The 18,880-nt window shown below is 55.2% G+C and overlaps 1 protein-coding gene across 2 annotated transcripts in view; it reads right to left on the bottom strand.

The window, feature by feature from the left end:
* The window catches only part of ZC3H7B (zinc finger CCCH-type containing 7B), a 55,571-nt gene that overhangs the window by 9,888 nt on the left and 26,803 nt on the right, over positions 1-18,880 (bottom strand). The window contains exons 5-16 of one of the 2 annotated variants that reach the window (XM_032267220.1): positions 17,614-17,772; positions 15,355-15,435; positions 13,795-13,851; positions 10,936-10,978; positions 10,066-10,256; positions 9,126-9,447; positions 8,120-8,178; positions 6,948-7,047; positions 5,726-5,887; positions 3,500-3,705; positions 1,529-1,629; positions 426-607 (exon numbers count right to left, since the gene is read on the bottom strand). In XM_032267220.1, coding sequence (XP_032123111.1) covers positions 426-607; positions 1,529-1,629; positions 3,500-3,705; positions 5,726-5,887; positions 6,948-7,047; positions 8,120-8,178; positions 9,126-9,447; positions 10,066-10,256; positions 10,936-10,978; positions 13,795-13,851; positions 15,355-15,435; positions 17,614-17,772 — 1,663 coding nt within the window. The remainder of the gene's footprint in view (positions 1-425; positions 608-1,528; positions 1,630-3,499; positions 3,706-5,725; positions 5,888-6,947; positions 7,048-8,119; positions 8,179-9,125; positions 9,448-10,065; positions 10,257-10,935; positions 10,979-13,794; positions 13,852-15,354; positions 15,436-17,613; positions 17,773-18,880) is intronic. The other variant, XM_032267222.1, reaches the window with a different exon arrangement.

Here is an 18,880-nt window from a genome sequence, read left to right as displayed (position 1 = left end):
ACCCTCAAATCCCCACAGTGGCTCTGTGATCTAGAGATGGGGCTCCCCATTTCCCCCATGAGAACTGGAGGCTCAGTGACGAGTGGGAACTTGCTGCCGGCCACCCTGGAGCTGCCGCAGGAGCCCAGCTGACTCTGTCTCCCCCCTTCCTACTCCCTGGATGGTGCCTGGGAGAGGAAAACTCAGGATCTCCAAGCTTGGAAGCACCCTGAGAGCAGAGCTTCTCTCCTCTGTGGTGCCTGGGACACACCAGCTTCTCCAGAGAGCACACCCCACAGCCACTCCCCTGAACTCTCCCGAAGTCCTCTGCAGCGACCACAGGGCCCTGGGCTGTCACCCCCAGTCAGTCCTGCAGCACCCTTCACCTGCACTGCCCAGCCGTCACCTGAGTCACCCACCCTTCACCTGTACCGCCCAGCCCTCACCTGAGTACTGCTGCAGCAGCCAGACCTTGAGCTCGATGAAGCTGTGGGCAAAGTGGCAGCTGTCCTCCCGTAGGCAGCCGTAGCGCACCTCGTGGCGGCACACGTCGAACTGGAAGTGCTCCTGGAACTGGCGGATCTTGGAGTACTTGAGGGAGGTGGAGCGGACGATGTGCACCAGGCACCTGGTGGGCAGGTGGGAGGGGCATGATACAGTCCGCAGTCCCACTGAACTTCTCTCTTGGCAGGGCCACCTTCTCCATGCCAGGCTCTCCCTGGGCACCCCCTGATCTATGAACCAAGTCCAGGCCATGGATGACACAGGAGGGCAGAAACGGGGCTCCTACATTCAGGCAGCCCTGGGCCTGGGTCCCAATGCTGCTTTACTCCCGTCCCTCCCCTCAGGATTCAAAGATAGAGCTGCCAACAAGCAGAGGGCCCCGCCCTCAGGTTTCCAGCTTGATTCTACAGAGCCAATCTTGCACCCTGAGGGTGCAACTAACCAAGCACGTCCCCCGGGCCGGGAGTCTTAATGACCCTCACTGCAGCCCCAGGAGCATCATCAACTTTACAGATGAGGAAACCCGGGCTTGGACTAAGACAGGACTGGCCCAGGAATTGGACCCTGGTCTGTCGGACTGCAGGGCCTGGGCTTCAGTCACACTGCGGCAGAACCAAGGGGAGCCAGAGGGAGAAAGGGGTGGTGCCAGACCTGACCCAGGCCTCCCCTCACTGCCTGATGCTGATGTCATGAGATTGGAGGGTGCTGGGCTAGAGTCAGAGACTGGGCCCCCTGGCTTGCTGTCTGCTGAGTAAGCGACTTCCAAGTCTCAGCTTTTTCCTTCTGTACAACAGAGCCAGTAACTCCTCCCTCATGGGATTGCTAAGGTAATTAACATGCCCTATAAGATGCTTGGAATATAGTAGGTGTTCAATAAATGTGATGCCCATCCTTTCCAGGTGGAGGCTGGATTTGATTCCCAAATTCTGCTCCTTTCCTTGCACCCTAGGTGCACCCTTTCAGCTAGGCCTTTCCTCAGCCTCTGAGGAAAAGTGGACTCTCCACTGGCCCCCAGGCCCCAGGCTGGGCTGCAGGTCCCACTCACTTGTTGTTGTAGAAGCTGTGCTTGGCAGCCAGGTTGGAGCAGACAGACGGAGAGTCCTTGGTGCCTTTGCTGATGATCCGGGGTTTACTGTCAAAGCAGATCTGCCCAGGGAGGGGAAGGGCTGGGACCCTGCATGGCCACCTGGGAAAGGGGTGAGCTGGGACCCTGCACGGCTACTTGGGGAAGGACAGCTGGGTCCCCGCAAGCCCTGCCCTGGCTCAGAGAAGTGAGGAAGGGAGTCCCAGGGTCTGTGGCCTTGTCTCTCTGGTTCCAGCTCACAGGTGACCTGGCCTTGGCTCCCCTCCTTGCCCTCCTTCCTCCCTCTGATCCCACCACTCCCAATGCCTGGGGCAGGGGGTTACTTCATGTCAAAAAAAAAAAAGAACGAACGAAATGGCAAGCGTTTTATGAACGACAGGCTGTCACCCGGCTGTGAACTATGATTCCCAGGCCAATGCTCCCTGCAGGGGGTAGGCACAAGTCCCAAACTGGAAGAGTTGGGGGGAAGGGCTGGTGATGCCAGTGATAAGGGTTGGACTGAGCCACATCAAACCCTGCCAGTGACCTGGACCTGGAGCCCTTGCTCTACAGACACAGATGTGACACTGCCCCTGCCCTCAACATGCTACAACTGGATGGGGAGGCAGGCGCCAAGTTCACTCCAGAGGCCAAGCGGGGTCTTCAGGGACAGCTTTGGGGAGGGAATTAACCACATCTCAGTGGGGCTGCTGGGATCAGAGTTGAGCTGAGAGGTTCCAAGCCCAGAGACACAGAACAGCGCTGTGTGGGGAGGGCAAGGCCAGCCACAGGCGGGGAAGTGCAATGGCCACTGAAGCCAGCAGGGCCGAGGGAAGATGTGGGGGAGGCCTGAGGTGTGAGGCCATGGACATGGCGTCTGGGACAGCTCAGCAGTGCCAGATACCCACAAGGGATGTGGGGGAAGCCCTAGACAGACCCCTAATTTGCCTGTGTCCTGGGGACCTGGTTGTGGGGACCACAAGTGGCAGCTGGTGCTGGGAGGTGGGCATGGCTTCAGGGACAGACTGCCGGGGTTTGAAGCTCAGCTCTGCACTGTGCTGTCTGTGTGGCTGAGGGCAGCTCCTTACCGCCCTGAATCTCAGCTTCAAATCTGTAAAATGGGGATATCTGCCTGCCAGCACTGCCATGACAATGGAAATGACATCTTTTTTTTTTTTTTAATTGAGTCTCACTCTGTCACCCAGGCTGGAGTGCAGTGCCTCGATCTCGGCTCATTGCAGCCTCTACCTCTTGGACTCAAGCGATCCTCCCACCTTAGCCTCCTAAGTAACTGGGACCAGAGGTACAGGCCACCAAGTCCAGCTAATTTTTATTTTTTTTTTGAAATGGAGTCTCAAGTGCAGTTGCAAAATCTTGGTTCACTGCAACCTTCGCCTCCCAGGTTCAAGAGATTCTCCTGCCTCAGCCTCCCAAGTAGCTGGGACTACAAGCGTGCACCACAACTAATTTTTGTATTTTTATGCCCAGCTAATTTTTGTATTTTTAGTAGAGACGTAATTTCACCATGTTGGCCAAGCTGGTCTCCAACTCCTGACTTCAAGTGATCAGCCTGCCTCAGCCTCCCAAAGTGCTGGGATGGATTACAGGCATAAGCCACTGTGCCAGGCTGGGAATGAGAAACAAAAACAACCACGTGGCAAGCCCGGCCTATGACCGGCTGCTAGGAAAGAGCAGGTGTGAGGGTTATGATCTCTCTTTCCAGCCTCAGTTTCTACCTCTGCAAAATGAGGGGCTGGATCGGATTTGGCCTTTGGCAAGACAGGATTCCAGGGCCCTGACTTACTGACTGTCCAGGACCTACTGGTTCTAAGGCCAGGCCTCCAGAGCCCACAGGTTCCAGGGCTGACCTCCCACAGTGGTCCATGCCAGGGAGCATCCCCAGCCCTGTCTGTGCCGTGGCCTATGGGGTGGCAGCAGGTGGGTGGGCGGTACCTCGCAGAGGAAGGTGAAGATGCCTTGGTGCTCCTTCAGGAGCTTGGCGATGGTGAGGCTGCCGCGCTTAACGCCCCCCAGCGGGTCGAAGAGCAGGTCGCGGTTGAGGGTGCCCTTCCGCTCCTCGGTCCACACGTCGATCTCCTCCTGATGGTAGGCGAAGGTGCAGTTATCCCCGTACTTACAGTCCTGCTTGTTAATCATGTCTGCAAAGAGGCAACAGGACACGTTCCGCCAGGCGGGGACGGCAGCCCGCAGCACCCTCACCACCCCGCTGCAGCCTGTGAGGCTTTGGCCCTGTGAGCTGGGCGGGGTTTGGCCGTGCCCCAACACAGGTGAGGCAGAGGCTGCTGCACCCTCTGCCAGGACTTGGCAGAGCTGGAAAGTCCTCTCCAAACACCAGGTCCCCTTCTGCACTCTGCACCTGCAGAGCACGGTAATCACTCCTGCCCCAGTCACGCCACAGGACTGCTTTTGTAGAAGTATACAAGTCTCTAAGTAAATATAAGGGGTTTAAAAACAATTATTCACCAAGAAAATAGTTAAGAGCATGTACTTTGGCATCAGACAGAATTGGGCTAGGATTCCTCATTACTGTCCAAGCCTCAGCTGTCTTTTCTATGAATGGAGGAGACTGGGTTGTTGGAATCAAGTGAGATAATAAAGATCCTGGCAGGGGCGCTGGGCATGGTGGCTCACGCCTGTAATCCCAAGACTTTGGGAGGCTGAAGCAGAACTGCTTGAGGCAAGGAGTTCAAGACCAGTCTGGACAACAAATCAAGACCCCATCTATACAAAAAAATTAAAAATTAAAGAATAAGCTGGGTGTGGTGGCATGTGCCTGTACTCTCAGCTACTCAGGAGGCTGAGGTGGGAGGATGGCTTAAGCCCAGGAGGTTGAAGCTGCAGTGAGCTATGATAGCGCCACTCACTCCAGCCTGGGCAACAGAGCAAGACCCTGTCTCATAAAACAAAACGATCCACCCTATTTCACCTCCACCTAGGAAAAAAAAAAAAAAAGAAAAGAAACAAAACAAAATTTCTGGGGGCTGGGCTGTCTAGAGAGAGGAAGGCCCAGAACCTGGAGATCTGCTGGTTCCTGGGGGTGGGATCTGCTTTTCTTTCTCCTCCTCCCACTCTAAGTCTGCCTTGTCCCATCTCTCTGCCAGGCTCTTGGTGCACAAGGACAAGCAGGGCACAGACCTGGAGGAGTGGGGGTGGCTGCAAGGGGAAGCACCACAGAGAAGGGCTTCCCAAGATCCAGGCAGTGCTTGAAGGAGCAGAGGGTGACCCGGATCAAAGGGCACAGCGCGTGTGACAGAATCGGGGTGGTCAGCGCCTTTGGGGAATGGTTAGGGCAGGAGGTGAGGGGTGGATGCAGGCATGTGTGGGCCTTGTTGCAGAATCTGGACTTCATCCCATGGGCTATGGGCAGCGGTTGATGGAGGCCTCCGACCCAAGAGTGACGTCCTTAGACCAGCCAGGCTGGCGGGAGGACAAGGAACAAGTGCAGGGGGCCTGGGCGGGTCACTGCTAGGGGCCGGGTCGGGGAAAAGAGGCAGAGCCTGGGGCGCACTCTCAAAGCCCCCATTTCCTCCTCCAGAGCTGTGAGGCTGCATGCTGGTGAGGATGAAAGGGCTACACTGGGAAGGGCCTAATAATGATTCATGTCTATTCACGCATCGCCGTACAGCAGGACCAAGGTGCTTGGCTGGGACCAGAAAGCAGCAAGTCAGGGACACAATGGATGTCCATTAAATACCAACCAAGCTGACATGAGCCAGAAATAAGAACAGTGACATCAGAAGAGTGACAGAGAACCCAGGTGGATGGAGCCCTCGCCATGCGCCAGTCCTACATGCTTCATGCGGCTGCTGGGCACACCGCCCCACAGGCCCTTGGGGCCCTACAGTGGTAACAGAAGCCAGCTTCCTATGACTCGTGTAGGCCCCTGACACTCCAGAGCACAGGCCAGTGAGGGGCTCTGGCTCTGGCTGAATGTCGCAAATGTGTTCCGCCTGGCTCTGGAGCTGTTCAAGGCAGGAGACACTCATTCAGATACAGAATGCATCCCAGATGGGCCCCAGGAGCCTGAGCTTTCTTACCTCCCATGCGGCCATGAGGCCCACCCCTGTTCTGTCTACCTGTGATGGGGAGCAGAGCGGCGGCTAAGGGTGAAGGGGCTGAGCCTCAGCTATGCTGCCTGTCCCGCTGCAGCCCACCCACCTTTGCACAGGTAGTAGGAGCCCACGAAGCTGGTCTTGGTGGGCCTGGGCCGGATCCGCTTCCAGGTCTGGTCCTCAGAGCTCCGGAGCCGGCCGAGCAGGATGTCCCGCTTGCACTTGTGCTCAAGGCCCTCACGGTAGGTGTAGTCGCCAGCCCGGGGGCCTATGGGCAGGGTGGACACAGATGACAATTCCGGAAGCAGAACTGGAGGGTGATGGCTGGCAGGCCCATGTGGTGGGTAGGAATCAGCCCCTGCTTATGTAGCCACCTCCCCTCTCAGGACCTCCTGCCAGCTCCCACCACTCCCTTCCTGGCTACTTGCTCCCTGGAGACTGGGGGCTATGCTGGGGGAAGCCCCTCCAAGTTGCCCATTCTTGGCACCCATCTCCCTGATCTTTATTTTTTTTGAGACCGAGCCTCCCTCAGTCACCCAGGCTGGAGTGCAGTGGTGCGATCTTGGTTCACTGCAACCTCTGCCTCTTGGGCTCAGGCGGCTCTCCTGCCTCAGCCTTTCGAGTAGCTGGGACTGCCGGCATGCGCCACCATGCCCGGCTAATTTTTTATTTTTTTGAGATGGAGTCTCACTCTGTCATCCAGGCTGGAGTGCAGTGATGCGATCTCAGCTCACTGCAACCTTCGCCTCCTGAGTTCAAGCGGAGTGTGTCACCACGGCAGGCTAATTTTTTTTTTTTTTTTTTGTATTTTTAACAGAGACCGGGTTTCACTGTGTTAGCCGGGATGGTCTCGATCTCCTGATCTCGTGATCTGCCCACCTTGGACTCCCAAAGTGCTGGGATTACAGGCATGAGCCGCCGCACCCGGCTCATTTTTGTATTTTTAGTAGAGATAGGGTTTTACCATGTTGGTCAGGCTGATCTCAAACTCCTGACCTCAAGTGATCCACCCATCTCGACCTCCCACAGTGGTGGGATTACAGGCATGAGCCACCGCGCCAGGCCTACCCATCTCCTTTCTACTACCGCCCTCACTCTCTAATGAGTCTGACCATGTTAGTGTTTCTCTAGAAAGAAATGTGAAGGCGGTACCTGGTAGAGACAGGCCCAAAGTGCCTGCCCTTTTCCTTTTCTGCCCCAGAAAGGCTTCTGTTTTCTGGCACTTAACTCCAACTGAGCCACTGGGATTCTTTCCACCTGGGATCCCATGTCCCTGAGATTCCCAGCTCTCTGGGGCAGAGGGGTAGAGTCTATAGGTGAAAGGTTACCTGTCTTGGGGTAGCAGAGCTGGCAGGCCTGCTTGAACTCGTGGGTGGCAGCCAAGGGGTTCTTGATGAGCAAGGCAGTGTTGGGCATGCAGGGCTCTGGCTGTGACAGGAGGAAGGAGGCCATTGTGGGCACAGGAAGATGACTGAGGCCACTGGGGCCAGCCTGGGCATCAGAAGTGGGGAGTATTCTGTGACCCCCCCATCCTACTCAAGAGCAAAACCACAGCCCAGGACCCTTCCTCTTCTTCCACCCTCCCAGCCAGGGGAGGTCTTTGTGATATGGTCCAACAATTTAGAGTATCAGGACCAGATGGGCCATGGGAAGCCTGCAGACTAGTGGGTGACCTGGGTCTTGGCTCTGAGCCTTTCTTTGAAGGCAAGCTGAATCTGAAAGCACGGAAATGGAAGTGGCCCTGATTGCAGCCTATGCTCATGCCCTCCCCCAATCCTTCAAGCCATCAGCAGATGGGAAGGAAAGCAGGACTCAGAGAGGTTAGGTGACTTCCGCAGGACTGCACAGCTAGTGTAGGTCAGATTGCAGCATCCTCATCAGATGCTCTTTTTTTTTTTTGAGACAAGAGTTTCGCTCTTATTGCCCAGGCTGGAGTGCAATGGCATGATCTCGACTCACGGCCACCTCTGCCTTCCGGGTTCAAGTGATTCTCCTGCCTCAGCCTCCAGAGTAGCTGGGATTACAGGCATGTACCACCACGCCTGGCTAATTTTGTATTTTTAGTAGAGACAGGGTTTCACCATGTTGGTCAGGGTGGTCTCAAACTCCACTCCCGACCTCAGGTGATCCGCCTGCCTCGGCCTCCCAAAGTGCTGGGATTACAGGCGTGAGCCACTGTGTCCGGCCCAGATGGTCTTTTAAACTCAGGACCTGGCTGAGTCTGGAGACCAGGGATGCTACTAATCCGGGGGAAGTCACTTCACCCTCTGAGGCTTGAATTCTTCCATCAGACAAGGGCAGTGGTGCCCTCTGTGTGCCTGCCCAGCGCATGGCTTGGTGAGGAAGGGCACGAGGTGATTATCTCTGATCCATCCCCTCTGCGGTGCCCCGCCATGGGGGATGCAGCACTCTGCCCCATGCAGAGGGCTCATTCCCCAACTCTAGAACCCACAACCCCCAGAGGGGAATGGGGGCCTGGATCCCCGCTCGAGTCACTCACCGAGGGGGCTGGTTTCTGAGCACCGCTGGGGGGACGATGGTCCTGTGAGCTGGTCTCCTCTGGGCAGGAGAAGACAGGGGTCAGTGGCTCTGGCTCTGAGAGCGTGAGAGGCCTTCATAGGACTTTGCCTTCTGTGTTGCTGACTCAGAGAAGCCCCCAGGCCCCACATCCTCTCCTATTTCGGCTGAACCCATGACTCTATCCTCTCCTCTCCACTCCCCTGAGGCAAAGACGCCTCCCAGCCTGAGTGTGTCCACCCCTTGTTTAAACCTTCAGGGCTTCCTGCTGCCCCTAGGAGAAAGCCCAAGCTCCTTAGCTTGCTCCCAGGTCCATGAAGACCAAGGCCCCCACCCAGCTGCTCTGCTCATCAGCCAGCCCTGCACTGTGCCAGACTAGTGCCTCTGCTTCTTCTGCCTAGCAGGTGCACTCTTCCTTCAAGACCCCACAGAGTCACCACTTTCTTCAGGAAGCCTCCTTTGGCCCCAAGGCTGACTGAAGTCCCCTCTGTGCCCTCATAGTCCTGTTAAGCCCTCTCAGTGGTGAGTGCCCTGGGCTGTGTCTGACTGCTGAAAGCTAGCCCTACCAGGGCCCAGACAAGCCGGCTTCTTCCCTGGGTCCCTGGCACCCAGCCCAGAGTGGTGCTGTGGGAGCCCATACCTTGTGCCCCGGCTCCAGCCTCAGGGTCATACCATGGGGTTTCACCAGCTTGGTGACCCAAGGTCCTGTGAGGCTGGGCAGGGAGCACCAGACTGGGAGTCTAGATGCCTAGGCTGTGGCAACTCTGCTCTGCTTGATCTTGAACAAGGCACCGACCCCTCAGGCCCTAGCCCCACACTGTGCTGAGCACTGCAGAGACAGCAACACACAGACATGGCCCTGGATTGTGAAGGGGTGATAGGGACAAACAGATGTGAAACTCACTCCATTCTCCAGAGACCAGAGAGGCCAGAGCACTGTGCAGTCTGTCAAGGGAGTGAGGGCTAAACATGCCCACCCATGGCCTTACCCATGAAGGAGTCAGGCTTGTCCAGGGAGCCTCGCGTCGACCCAAAGCTGTCGAGTGCATCCAGCCGGGTCTCTGAGTAGGGCAGCAGGTCCAGGGGGTCCAATGTGGGGCCCGGGGGATCGAGGGCATCCAGCACAGAGGCAGCCAGCTTCTTGGAGGGGTCCATGACCAAGCCGAAGGAGGCGGGGGGCAGTGGGCTGGAGACAGGGATGGAGCCACCCACCACAGGTGGTAGCAGCGGGGTCCCACCAGGGAACACGGGTATCAGCTGGGGCAACTCGCTAGGCACGCCGCTGCCAGACAGGCCACCCTGGACCAGAGACTACGAGGCAGGGACAGAGCGAGGGGTCAGAGGAGGACAGGACTGCCCGGGCCTGGGCAGCATCAGGCACTTGGGGAAGCAAGGAGGCCTGCAGCCTGCTCCCTAGCTTCAGCCTGTCCCATGGGGGAGCAGGACTCACTATAGTCCCTTCTGGCTGGACATTCTGCAGCTTCTTCTTCTTCTTTTTTTTTTTTTTTTGAGAGGGAAGTCTTGCTCTGTGGCTCAGGCTGAAGTGCAATAGCTCGATCTGCAACCTCCGCCCAAGTTCGAGTGATTTTCCTGTTTCAGCCCCCCAAGTAGCTGGGATTACAGGCATGTGCCACCATGTCCAGCTAATTTTTGTATTTTTAGCAGAGATGGGGTTTCACCATGTTGGCCAGGCTGGTCTTGAACCCCTGACCTCAAGTGATATGCCTGCCTTAGCCTCCCAAAGTGCTGGGATTACAGGTGTAAGAAGCCGCAGACTGCAGCTTCATTTCTGTCCCAAGCAAGTCCCTGCTGAGGCCTCCTCCTGAGACACATGACATGAGCATGGAGGCCTTCCCTCCACCTCTGGGACAATGGGGACTGAGGCGGGAGAGGGGCTCAGGGGAGCACAAGGAGGGCGGTGTGGCTCACCAGTGAGTCCAGGAGGGTGTCCAGCTCTGGGCCAAAGACATCCCCATCTGAGAAGTCATCCAGGCTCTCGGTGCTGGGGAGGGTCCTGCTGCTGTCCAGGGGGGCTAGCAGGTCCAGAACATGAGGGAACAGGGGCATTGTGGGCGTGGAGGGGAGGAGGGCTGGGGAGCCTCGAGGATCCACGTAGCAGTCTGCAGATAAGGTGGACCGGAGTCAAAGGGGAGCACTGCTTGGTAGGGGTAGAGGAGACGTCCCAGGCCTGGGGATGCTCATCTAACACCTTTCCTTCTTCTCCCAGCTCTTGCCAGGAGCCCTGCCTTCCCCATGGGCTGACTCCACTGGCAGGTGCTCAGGGATGGTCAAGGAAGGCCACAGCCCCAGAGCGGGGAGGGGCCCTGAGTCCTATGATGTCAACCCTTAGTCCAGGCTCAATGCCTAAATGTCTACATTCACTGCCTCCTTCCTCTGGAGTAAGCAATGCCCTTGCCAGGTGAAACTCTTAAAAGGCAATCTTTCCTGGAAGCCAATGAGGAAGAGGAGGGGAAAGGGTTTTGGAAGAGGTGGGGGTGCAGGCGCCCTGGACTGAAGGCCATGGGACTGTTGCACCCAGCTGTGAGGCAGCACCCTCCTCCACCAGGTTAGGGATGCCCTCCCCTCCTTGAGACGGTCTGTGGCTCTCAACCCACTGTTTTCTCTCATGCCCCAGGGAGTCCCGGGATGGGGAATCCCTCAGGGGCCCCCCAATATACAGGGCTGGGATGGGGTGGGGCTTGCCTCCCCTAACCTCTCAGGGACATTGGGGGTGAGGGACTAAGCACCCCCTCACCCGGGGCCCCAGTTTCCACCTGTTCCCTCATACTGGGACATTACCTGTTTCGATATCATCTATGGACCCCAATCCATTAGAAGTTCCCTGTGGGGAGAGGGCCACAATGGCTCAGGCAGACATGGCTGGGAAGACCCCGATCCCAGCACCCAGGCCCTAGCCCCTCCCGGGGCTACGCTGTTGACCTGGCGCCAAGGAGCACTTAGAACACCAGGGGAGATTAAAGCCCCCACATGTGGCTGGGTGAGGTTACTCACTCCTGTAATCCTAGCACCTTGGGAGGCTGAGGCTGGTGGATCACCTGAGGTCAGAAGTTCAAAACCAGCCTGGCCAACATGGTGAAACCTTGTCTTTAGTAAAAGTACAAAAATCAGCCAGGTGCAGTGTAATCCCAGCTACTTGGGAAGGCTGAGGCAGAAGGATGGCTTGAACCTGGAGGTAGAGGTTGCAGTGAGCTGAGATCATGCCACTGCACTCCAGCCTGGGAAACAGAGTGAGACTCCTGCTCAAAAATAAAAAGCCCTCACATGTGCTGGATCTTCACCCCTACAGTGCCCAGCAAGCAGCTGGACCGGGGGCGGGGGGCATGGGCTCAGAGGAGCCCCACAGCTGCCCCTCTAGGGAGGGGTGGGGAAGGGAAGGGAGGCAACCCGTGAGCCTTGGCTTCCACCCACCATGGGGCAGTGTCCTCACCCTGGTGAGGGTGGCAAGGGTCTTACCAAGCCCCCCATGCAGTACCATGGATGGCCTGCAGCTCAAAGACAAAAGTGCCCCCTCCCTAAGTTCCCATACTCTCCTCTCCCATGAGAGCCCCAGGCCACCCAGGAAGCAGAGAAGGGGATGTAGCCCAGGTGGTATCCCACTGCCTTCCCGCTGGAGGGAAGCTGGGCCTGAGCAGGCTCTGCAGCTTGGGCCAAGTTCCCCATCCACTTTGGGCCTGCTTCACTCCCCGCTGGGGAAGGCTATCAGGAAGAAACGACTTGCTTTGTGTGAAAAGCTTAGTGTGGGGCCTGGTACACGGCAACTGCTTTGTAAGTGTTTTCGGTGTGTGTGGGGGTTTTTTTTTGAGACCAAGTCTTGCTCTGTTGCCCAGGCTGGAGTGCAGCAGCTTGATCTTAGTTCGCTACAATCTCCACTTGCCAGGTTCAAGCGATTCTCCAGTCTTGGGCTCCCGAGTAGCTGGGATTATATGCGCATGCCACCACACCCAGCTAATTTTTGTATTTTTTAGTAGAGATGGGGTTTCACCATGTTGGCCAGGCTGCTCTCAAACTCCTGACTTCAAATGATCTGCTCGCCTTGGCCTCATGATGTGCTGGGATTACAGGCGTGAGCTACCATGGCTGGCCTGTGTTTATTAGATGCATGGCATAAGTTTCTGAGTCCCAGCTATCAGGAAGTTGGCCTGGGAGAGCTGGTGTTTTGTTCGCCAGCTCCTACGCTCTGACTTCCAGGCCATGGCGCATTCTTCCCTGTCAACACCCTCGCCTGCACCTCTTGAGACGGAGTCTTACTCTGTTGCCAAGCTGGAGAGCAGTAATGCAATCTCAGCTCACTGCAACCTCCACCTCTTGGGTTCACGCCATTCTTATGCCTTAGCCTCCCAAGTAGCTAGGACTGCAGGTGTGCGCCACCATGCCTAGCTAATTTTTGTATTTTTAGTAGACAGGGTTTCACCGTGTTGGCCAGGATGGTCTTGATCGCTTGACCTCGTGATCTGCCTGCCTCACCCTCCCAAAGTGCAGGGATTACAGGCGTTAGGCACCATGCCTGGCCTATAATTTCTGGTTATAAACCATGAGCGCTATAAAGGCAGATCATCACCTGCCTCCTTTGCAGGCTGGGAGGTCCCTGAGGGCAAGGACACAGCTATCTCAGGCCCAGGGCCAAGAGCTTTTTGTGGGCCTCCTTGTGGAATGAATGAAAGTGCTGCAAAGCTCTGGGGCAGGGGAAGCCTGCTGCTGCCTCACTGTGTGATGCTGGCCACGTCCCCTCTTTACTCTGTGCCTCAATTACCCTTTACAAGGTGGAAGGACATCCAGCTCCATCAGTGCTTTTATAGCCCATCCCTCACTTTCCAGAAAGCCTCAAAGTCTACCTGACCAGCTCCTCTGTGGTGAGTGGGGGGCAGGGGTCTGAGTTGTGTGCCGGGCCCTGCCCAACCCCGGGAATAAGCCAGGCCTGACTAGGGTTCACAAGGGTCTCGGCCTTTGGGAGGAGTCCCTAACTTGGGACAGCACAGCAGCTCTCAGCAGTTACTGCCCCTGCATTTCCTACTGGGTCCCCTGTCCTGGGCTATCAAGCACTTTCCTCCCTTGTCCCCGTTGAGGGATGGAACACCCCCATTGCAGAATGCAGACGCTGAAAGACCTGCCCAAGGCTGCAGGGCACACTTGGGCTCTTCCTTGTCAGAGTCCTCAGTCTCAGCTGCCCCTCTTCAGCAGAGTCACTGGGCCAGGGAGAGCAGGAAGGATCTTAGCAGGGACATGCCCTTGAGCTGGGCTTTGAAACACGAAGAGACAGAGAAAGGCAGGGTGGGAAAGAGGAAGACATTTGAGGCCCAGGGGCCTGAACCTGCAGAAAGGCTGGTGAGAAAAAAGGCGACACAGCAGGAAATGTGGGGTGGGAGAAAGAAGGAAGATGTGTGGGATCAGGCTGTCCAGAGCTTGTGCTGGCCAGGGTCCATGAGTGGGGCTGCCCCTGATGGCTCCCCTGCAATGACCACTTCTGCCAACAGGAGCCATGGCCTGTCCCCACACCCTGCCCCTGTGGTCACGGGAGGTAGCTCCTGGGGAGGTGGAGGCTCCTGGACCCGATGCCTGAGGCCATTTATACCCAGAAAGAGTGAACCTAAACCACTCACGATACATGAAATAAGACAGGTTGGTTCAGCCCCTTCCTACCTGATCTGCCACGCCAGCTGCAGTGCCATTACTGAGCAGAGAAAAGGTTTCCAATTCCTGCCAGAGAGTGAAGAGAGGTAGGCAGAGGTAAAGATTCTGAAAAGATGCTGAAGGTCCCCTTAGCCGGGGCAGCAGAGAGGCCCTGCCACAGGCAGCTGGGCCCTGCAGTGCCCCCAAGAGTCCCTGTCCCCAGGCCTGCCAGGAATCACCTGCTCTGTCTCTCTGGGTCAGATTCTGGGGTTTTCTTCCTCTAACCTTGACTTGGGCAGAAGACCTCCCTGCACACCTCTACTGTGTGTCAGGTATCGTGCTAGGTGCCATCTCAAACATTCTTTTACATATTTATTAATTTTAAAAATTTTTCCGAGACAGGGTCTCACTTTGTCCCTCAGGCTGGAGTGCAGGGGTGCAATCTTGGCTCACTGCAGCCTTGACTTCTGGGGTTCATGTGATCCTCCTACTTGAGCTTCCCAACTAGCTGGGGCTACAGGCACACACCACCACATCAGGCTAATTTTTGTATTTCTTTTTTGTAGAGATACGGTTTCGCCATGTTGTCCAGGCTGGTCTCGAACTCCTGGGCTCAAGCAACCTGGCAGCCTTAGCCTCTCAAAGTGTTAGGATTACAGGCATGAGCCACTGTGCCTGGCCCATTCTTTATTGTTTTTTTTTTTTGAGATGGAGTTTCACTCATCACCCAGGCTGAAGTGCAATGGTTTGATCTCTGCTCACCATAAACTTCACCTCCTGAGTTCAAGCAATTCTCCTGCCTGAGCCTGCAGAGTAGTTGGGATTTCAGGCATGCAACACCATGCCCAGCTAATTTTTGTATTTTTAGTAGAGGCGGGGTTTTTCCATGTTGGTCAGGCTGGTCTCAAACTCCCAACCTCAGGTGATCCACCCACCTCAGCCTCCCAAAGTGCAGGGATTATAGGCGTGAGCCACCGCGCCTGGCCCATCCATGTTCTTTTTTTTTTTCTTTCATGACTACTTTTGTGCCACCATTCTCTCTTTTTAATCCTCCCATGAGCCCTCTGGGGTGGGCATAAACTATCTTCATCTTCTGGATGAGGAAACCAAGGTGGAGAGAAATGAACTAACTTGCTCAAGATCACAGCAGAGACTCTACAGTTACAAGCTTTCCTACGTGCAGCTTCCTGGCCCTTGGCAGGTGCCAAAGGAATCTACATGGACCTGAACCAGCCAAACAGATACTGACACTTCAAATTTGCACCATATGGGGGTTACTTGAGAACATAATGCTACAGGAAGCCAGTGTCAACTCAGGCCACCTCCAGGTGATTCAAGTCAGCCAGCACAGGGGAGGGAATGTTTTTCAACAGCTGGAGTCTCAGGTGAACTAAAAGTGATAGCTGCTCTCTCCTTTTACAAAAGGTTCCAGGGCTTTCAGCCAACAGACAGGGAAGGTCACCTGCCGTCACTCCCGTCTGTCCTAACCCAGCCCTGGCCACCCTCACCCACCTTCCCCACAGTGCCTGGTCCCTCCCTTCAGACCTCCTCACATCCACACTGACCCTCCGAGGGTCCTGGGTCACCTACCTGGGGCCTTTTATATGCCTTGCGAACTCGCAGCCCCAGTTTCTGGGCCAGCTCCTGACCAAGCTGAGTCACACTTTCATCCTGCAGGGGACGAGACACAGGGCGGTAGGTCAGTCTGCCTGGGCTCACAAAGCTGTGCTCCTGGACACCCGTGCAGCCCTGCCAGGGGGAGGTCACGGTCACCAGGATCATCACCACATGCTTATGTTTTTCCTTTTATTTGGGGGGAAAGGAATCATTTTGTTATTTATTTATTTAATGAGACGGAGTCTCACTCTGTCGCCCAGGCTGGAGTGCAGAGGTGTGATCTCAGCTCACTGCAACCTCCACTTCCTGGATTCAAGCGATTCTCCTGCCTGAGCCTCCTGAGTAGCTCAGATTACGGGTGCCAGCCACCACGCCTGGCTAATTTTTGTATTTTTAGTAGAGACAGGTTTTACCATCTTGGCCAGGATGGTCTTGATCTCTTGACCTTGTGGTCCACCCACCTCGGCTTCCTGAAGTGCTGGGATTACAGGTGTGAGCCACTGCTCCTTGCCCGTTTTAATTTAATTTAATTTTATTTATTTATTTATTTATTTATTTATTTTTTTTTTGAGACGGAGTCTTACTCTTTTTGCCAGGCTGAAGTGCAGTGGCACAATCTTGGCATACTGCAACCTCTGTCGCCCGGATTCAAGCAATTCCCCTGCCTCAGCCTCCTGAGTAGCTGGGACTAAAAGCACGCGCCACCATGCCCGGCTAATTTTTTTTATTTTTTAGTAGAGATGGGGTTTCACCATGGCCAGGATGGTCTCGATCTCCTGACCTCATGATCAGCCCACCTCGGCCTCCCAAAGTGCTGGGATTACAGACGTGAGCCACTGCGCCCAGCTCTCCTGTTTTTATTTTAATATTATCTTATTTCTAAAATTCAGCAAGCGACAGTGTCACTGTAGAAGGGAGGAACATTACAGGGAAAGCAAGTGCTTCCTGGGTCTCCCCCTCACTCTAGGCTTCTCCGAGGGGAAATCACACTCTGTTGGGCTGATGTGTTTCATTAGGGCTCTTTTCTAGGAATGCATGCATGCAGACCTATAAAGAATGCTTAGTTCTGGTAGGGCGTGGTGGCTCACGCCTGTAATCCCAACACTTTGGGAGGCCAAGGTGGTCAGATCACCTGAGGTCAGGAGTTCAAGACCAGTCTGGCCAACATGGTGAAACCCCGTCTCTACTAAAAATACAAAAATTAGCCAGGCCTGTTGGCTGGTGCCTGTAATTCCAGCTACTTGGGAGGCTGAGGCAGGAGAACTGCTTGAACTCAGGAAGCAGTGGTTGCAGTGAGCCGAGATTGTGCCACTGCATTCCAGCCTGGGCAAAAGAACAAGAGCCTGTCAAAAACAAAACAAAAAAACCTGCTTAGTTTTGTTTTGTGGGGATTATCTCTTTCTTTCTTTCTTTTTTTTTTTTTTTTTTTTTTTGGGGGGGAGTTTCCCTCATGTTACCCAGGCTGGAGTGCAATGGCGCGATCTCGGCTCACCGCAACCTCCGCCTCCTGGGTTCAGGCAATTCTCCTGCCTCAGCCTCCTGAGTAGCTGGGATTACAGGCACGCGCCACCATGCCCAGCTGATTTTTTGTATTTTTAGTAGAGACGGGGTTTCACCATGTTGACCAGGATGGTCTCGATCTCTTGACCTCGTGATCCACCCTCCTCGGCCTCCCAAAGTGCTGGGATTACAGGCTTGAGCCACCGCGCCCGGCCTCTTTCTTTTTTTTTTAACAGGAATGCGGTCACATTATACCTACAGTTCTACAACTTGCTTCTATCACCAAACAACATCCTGCAACCCCCAGCAAGTGAGGACTCACACAACCACATCCAGCTAATTTTTATATTTTTAGTAGAAACAGGTTTCACTCTGTTGGCCAGGATGGTCTTGATCTCTTGACCTCGTGATCTGCCTGCCTCAGCCTCCCAAAGTGCTGAGATTACAGGTGTGAGCCACTGTGCCTGGACCCATCATCTTTAAAATCAGGATAATCACAGCATCTACCTCTTAGGGTTATTGCCAGGATTAGGTGAGTTAATACACACAATGCGTCCCAGCCGTGCCTGGCACCCAGTCAGAGCTCAGAGAAGGGGAGTTAGTGTTAACATCAGGATCTGCGGAGGAAGCTGAGACACAGAAGGATGCGATGGCTGGGCCCAAGTGAGGGCCAGAAGGGTTAGACGCCTGGCCTCTGAGCAGGCACCGTCGTGGCTGCAGAGCCACACTCACGTGGGGCAGGGCGAGGGAACACCGGCTACTGCACTCGTAAGCCTCCTTGTGGCGTCCTAGTTCATTGAGAGCACGCGCCTTGCGGAACAGAGCCCGGATATTCTCGCTGTCCAGGCCAAGAGCCTTCTCACTGTCCTCCAGCGCCTTCTCATACAGGCCCTGCCGGAGGGAATCAGGCGGTCACTGGTCAACACCTCTTACCCTCCCTCCCCCAGGCCTCCTGCCCCTGCCTAGCAATGAACATCAGTTTCCCTTCCTGGCAGAGATAGAGGAGCTGAAGTCTTGGGTCAGGGACAGGGCTCGAGGCTCCAGGAAGAAGGAAGTGCTCTGTTGTCCAGCCTCTGATCAAGGGTATCTGTGTGTCCAGCTGATGCGGCTGCAGTGGGCATGGGCAGGACACGGCAGAGAGGGGCCTGAAGATGGACAGCCATGAACATGGTCACTCAAACACGCCTATTTCCATCTCTGCCTTTGGTTCAGAGTATGATGGGCTGAGAGTAACAATGGCGTCACTAAGAGGCAGTGAGACCATGAAGGCAGCTCTGTGTGCAGAGTATGAAGGGTTAACCCTGAGGCATAAGGGAGCCATTTATCCAAAAGAGTCCATTGGATGGCAGAGGTATCATGGGGTCCTCTAGAGAGCCTGCAGCAGAGCCTCCCACAGGATCTCATGAAGCTGAGTCAGTGGGGGCACAGTACAGGGAAGAGGAGGAGGCTGCAGCTCTAAGGAGGAGAGGAGGCAGGGGAGGAGGAAGGGACCGAAGTCTGCAAAGAAAGAGTGAGGAGGCTGAGGCTATGAGAAGGAAAGGGGGGCCAGGAGGGAGGAGCAGGGGAAATCAGACTCCCACCAAGGCCCAGGGTCACCCCACGATTCTAACTTACTTCAACTGGGGCAGGGCTAGGGCATCAGTATCACTTTTTTTTTAATGGTTCTTTTTTTTTTTTTTTTTTTTGAGATGGAGTTTCGCACTTGTTGTCAAGGCTGGAGTGCAATGGCACCATCTCGGCTCACTGCAACCTCTGTCTCCCAGGTTCAAGCAATTCTCCTGCCTCAGCCTCCTGAGTAGCTGGGATTATAGGCATGGACCACCACTAATTTTGTATTTTTAGTAGAGACAGCGTTTCTCCATGTTGGTCAGGCTGGTCTCGAACTCCCAACCTTAGGTGATCCATCCACCTCAGCCTCCCAAAGTGCTAGGATTACAGGCATGAGCCATCACGTCAAGCCAGTATCATTTAAAAACAAACAAAAAAAAAAAAAAAAAAA

This window comes from Sapajus apella, unplaced genomic scaffold (genome assembly GCF_009761245.1).
Source record: "Sapajus apella isolate SASKATOON/1434 unplaced genomic scaffold, GSC_monkey_1.0 scaffold166, whole genome shotgun sequence".
NCBI lineage: Eukaryota > Metazoa > Chordata > Mammalia > Primates > Cebidae > Sapajus > Sapajus apella.
Note: the sequence above shows the minus strand (reverse complement) of the source record. Positions and strands in the feature narration are given on the sequence as shown.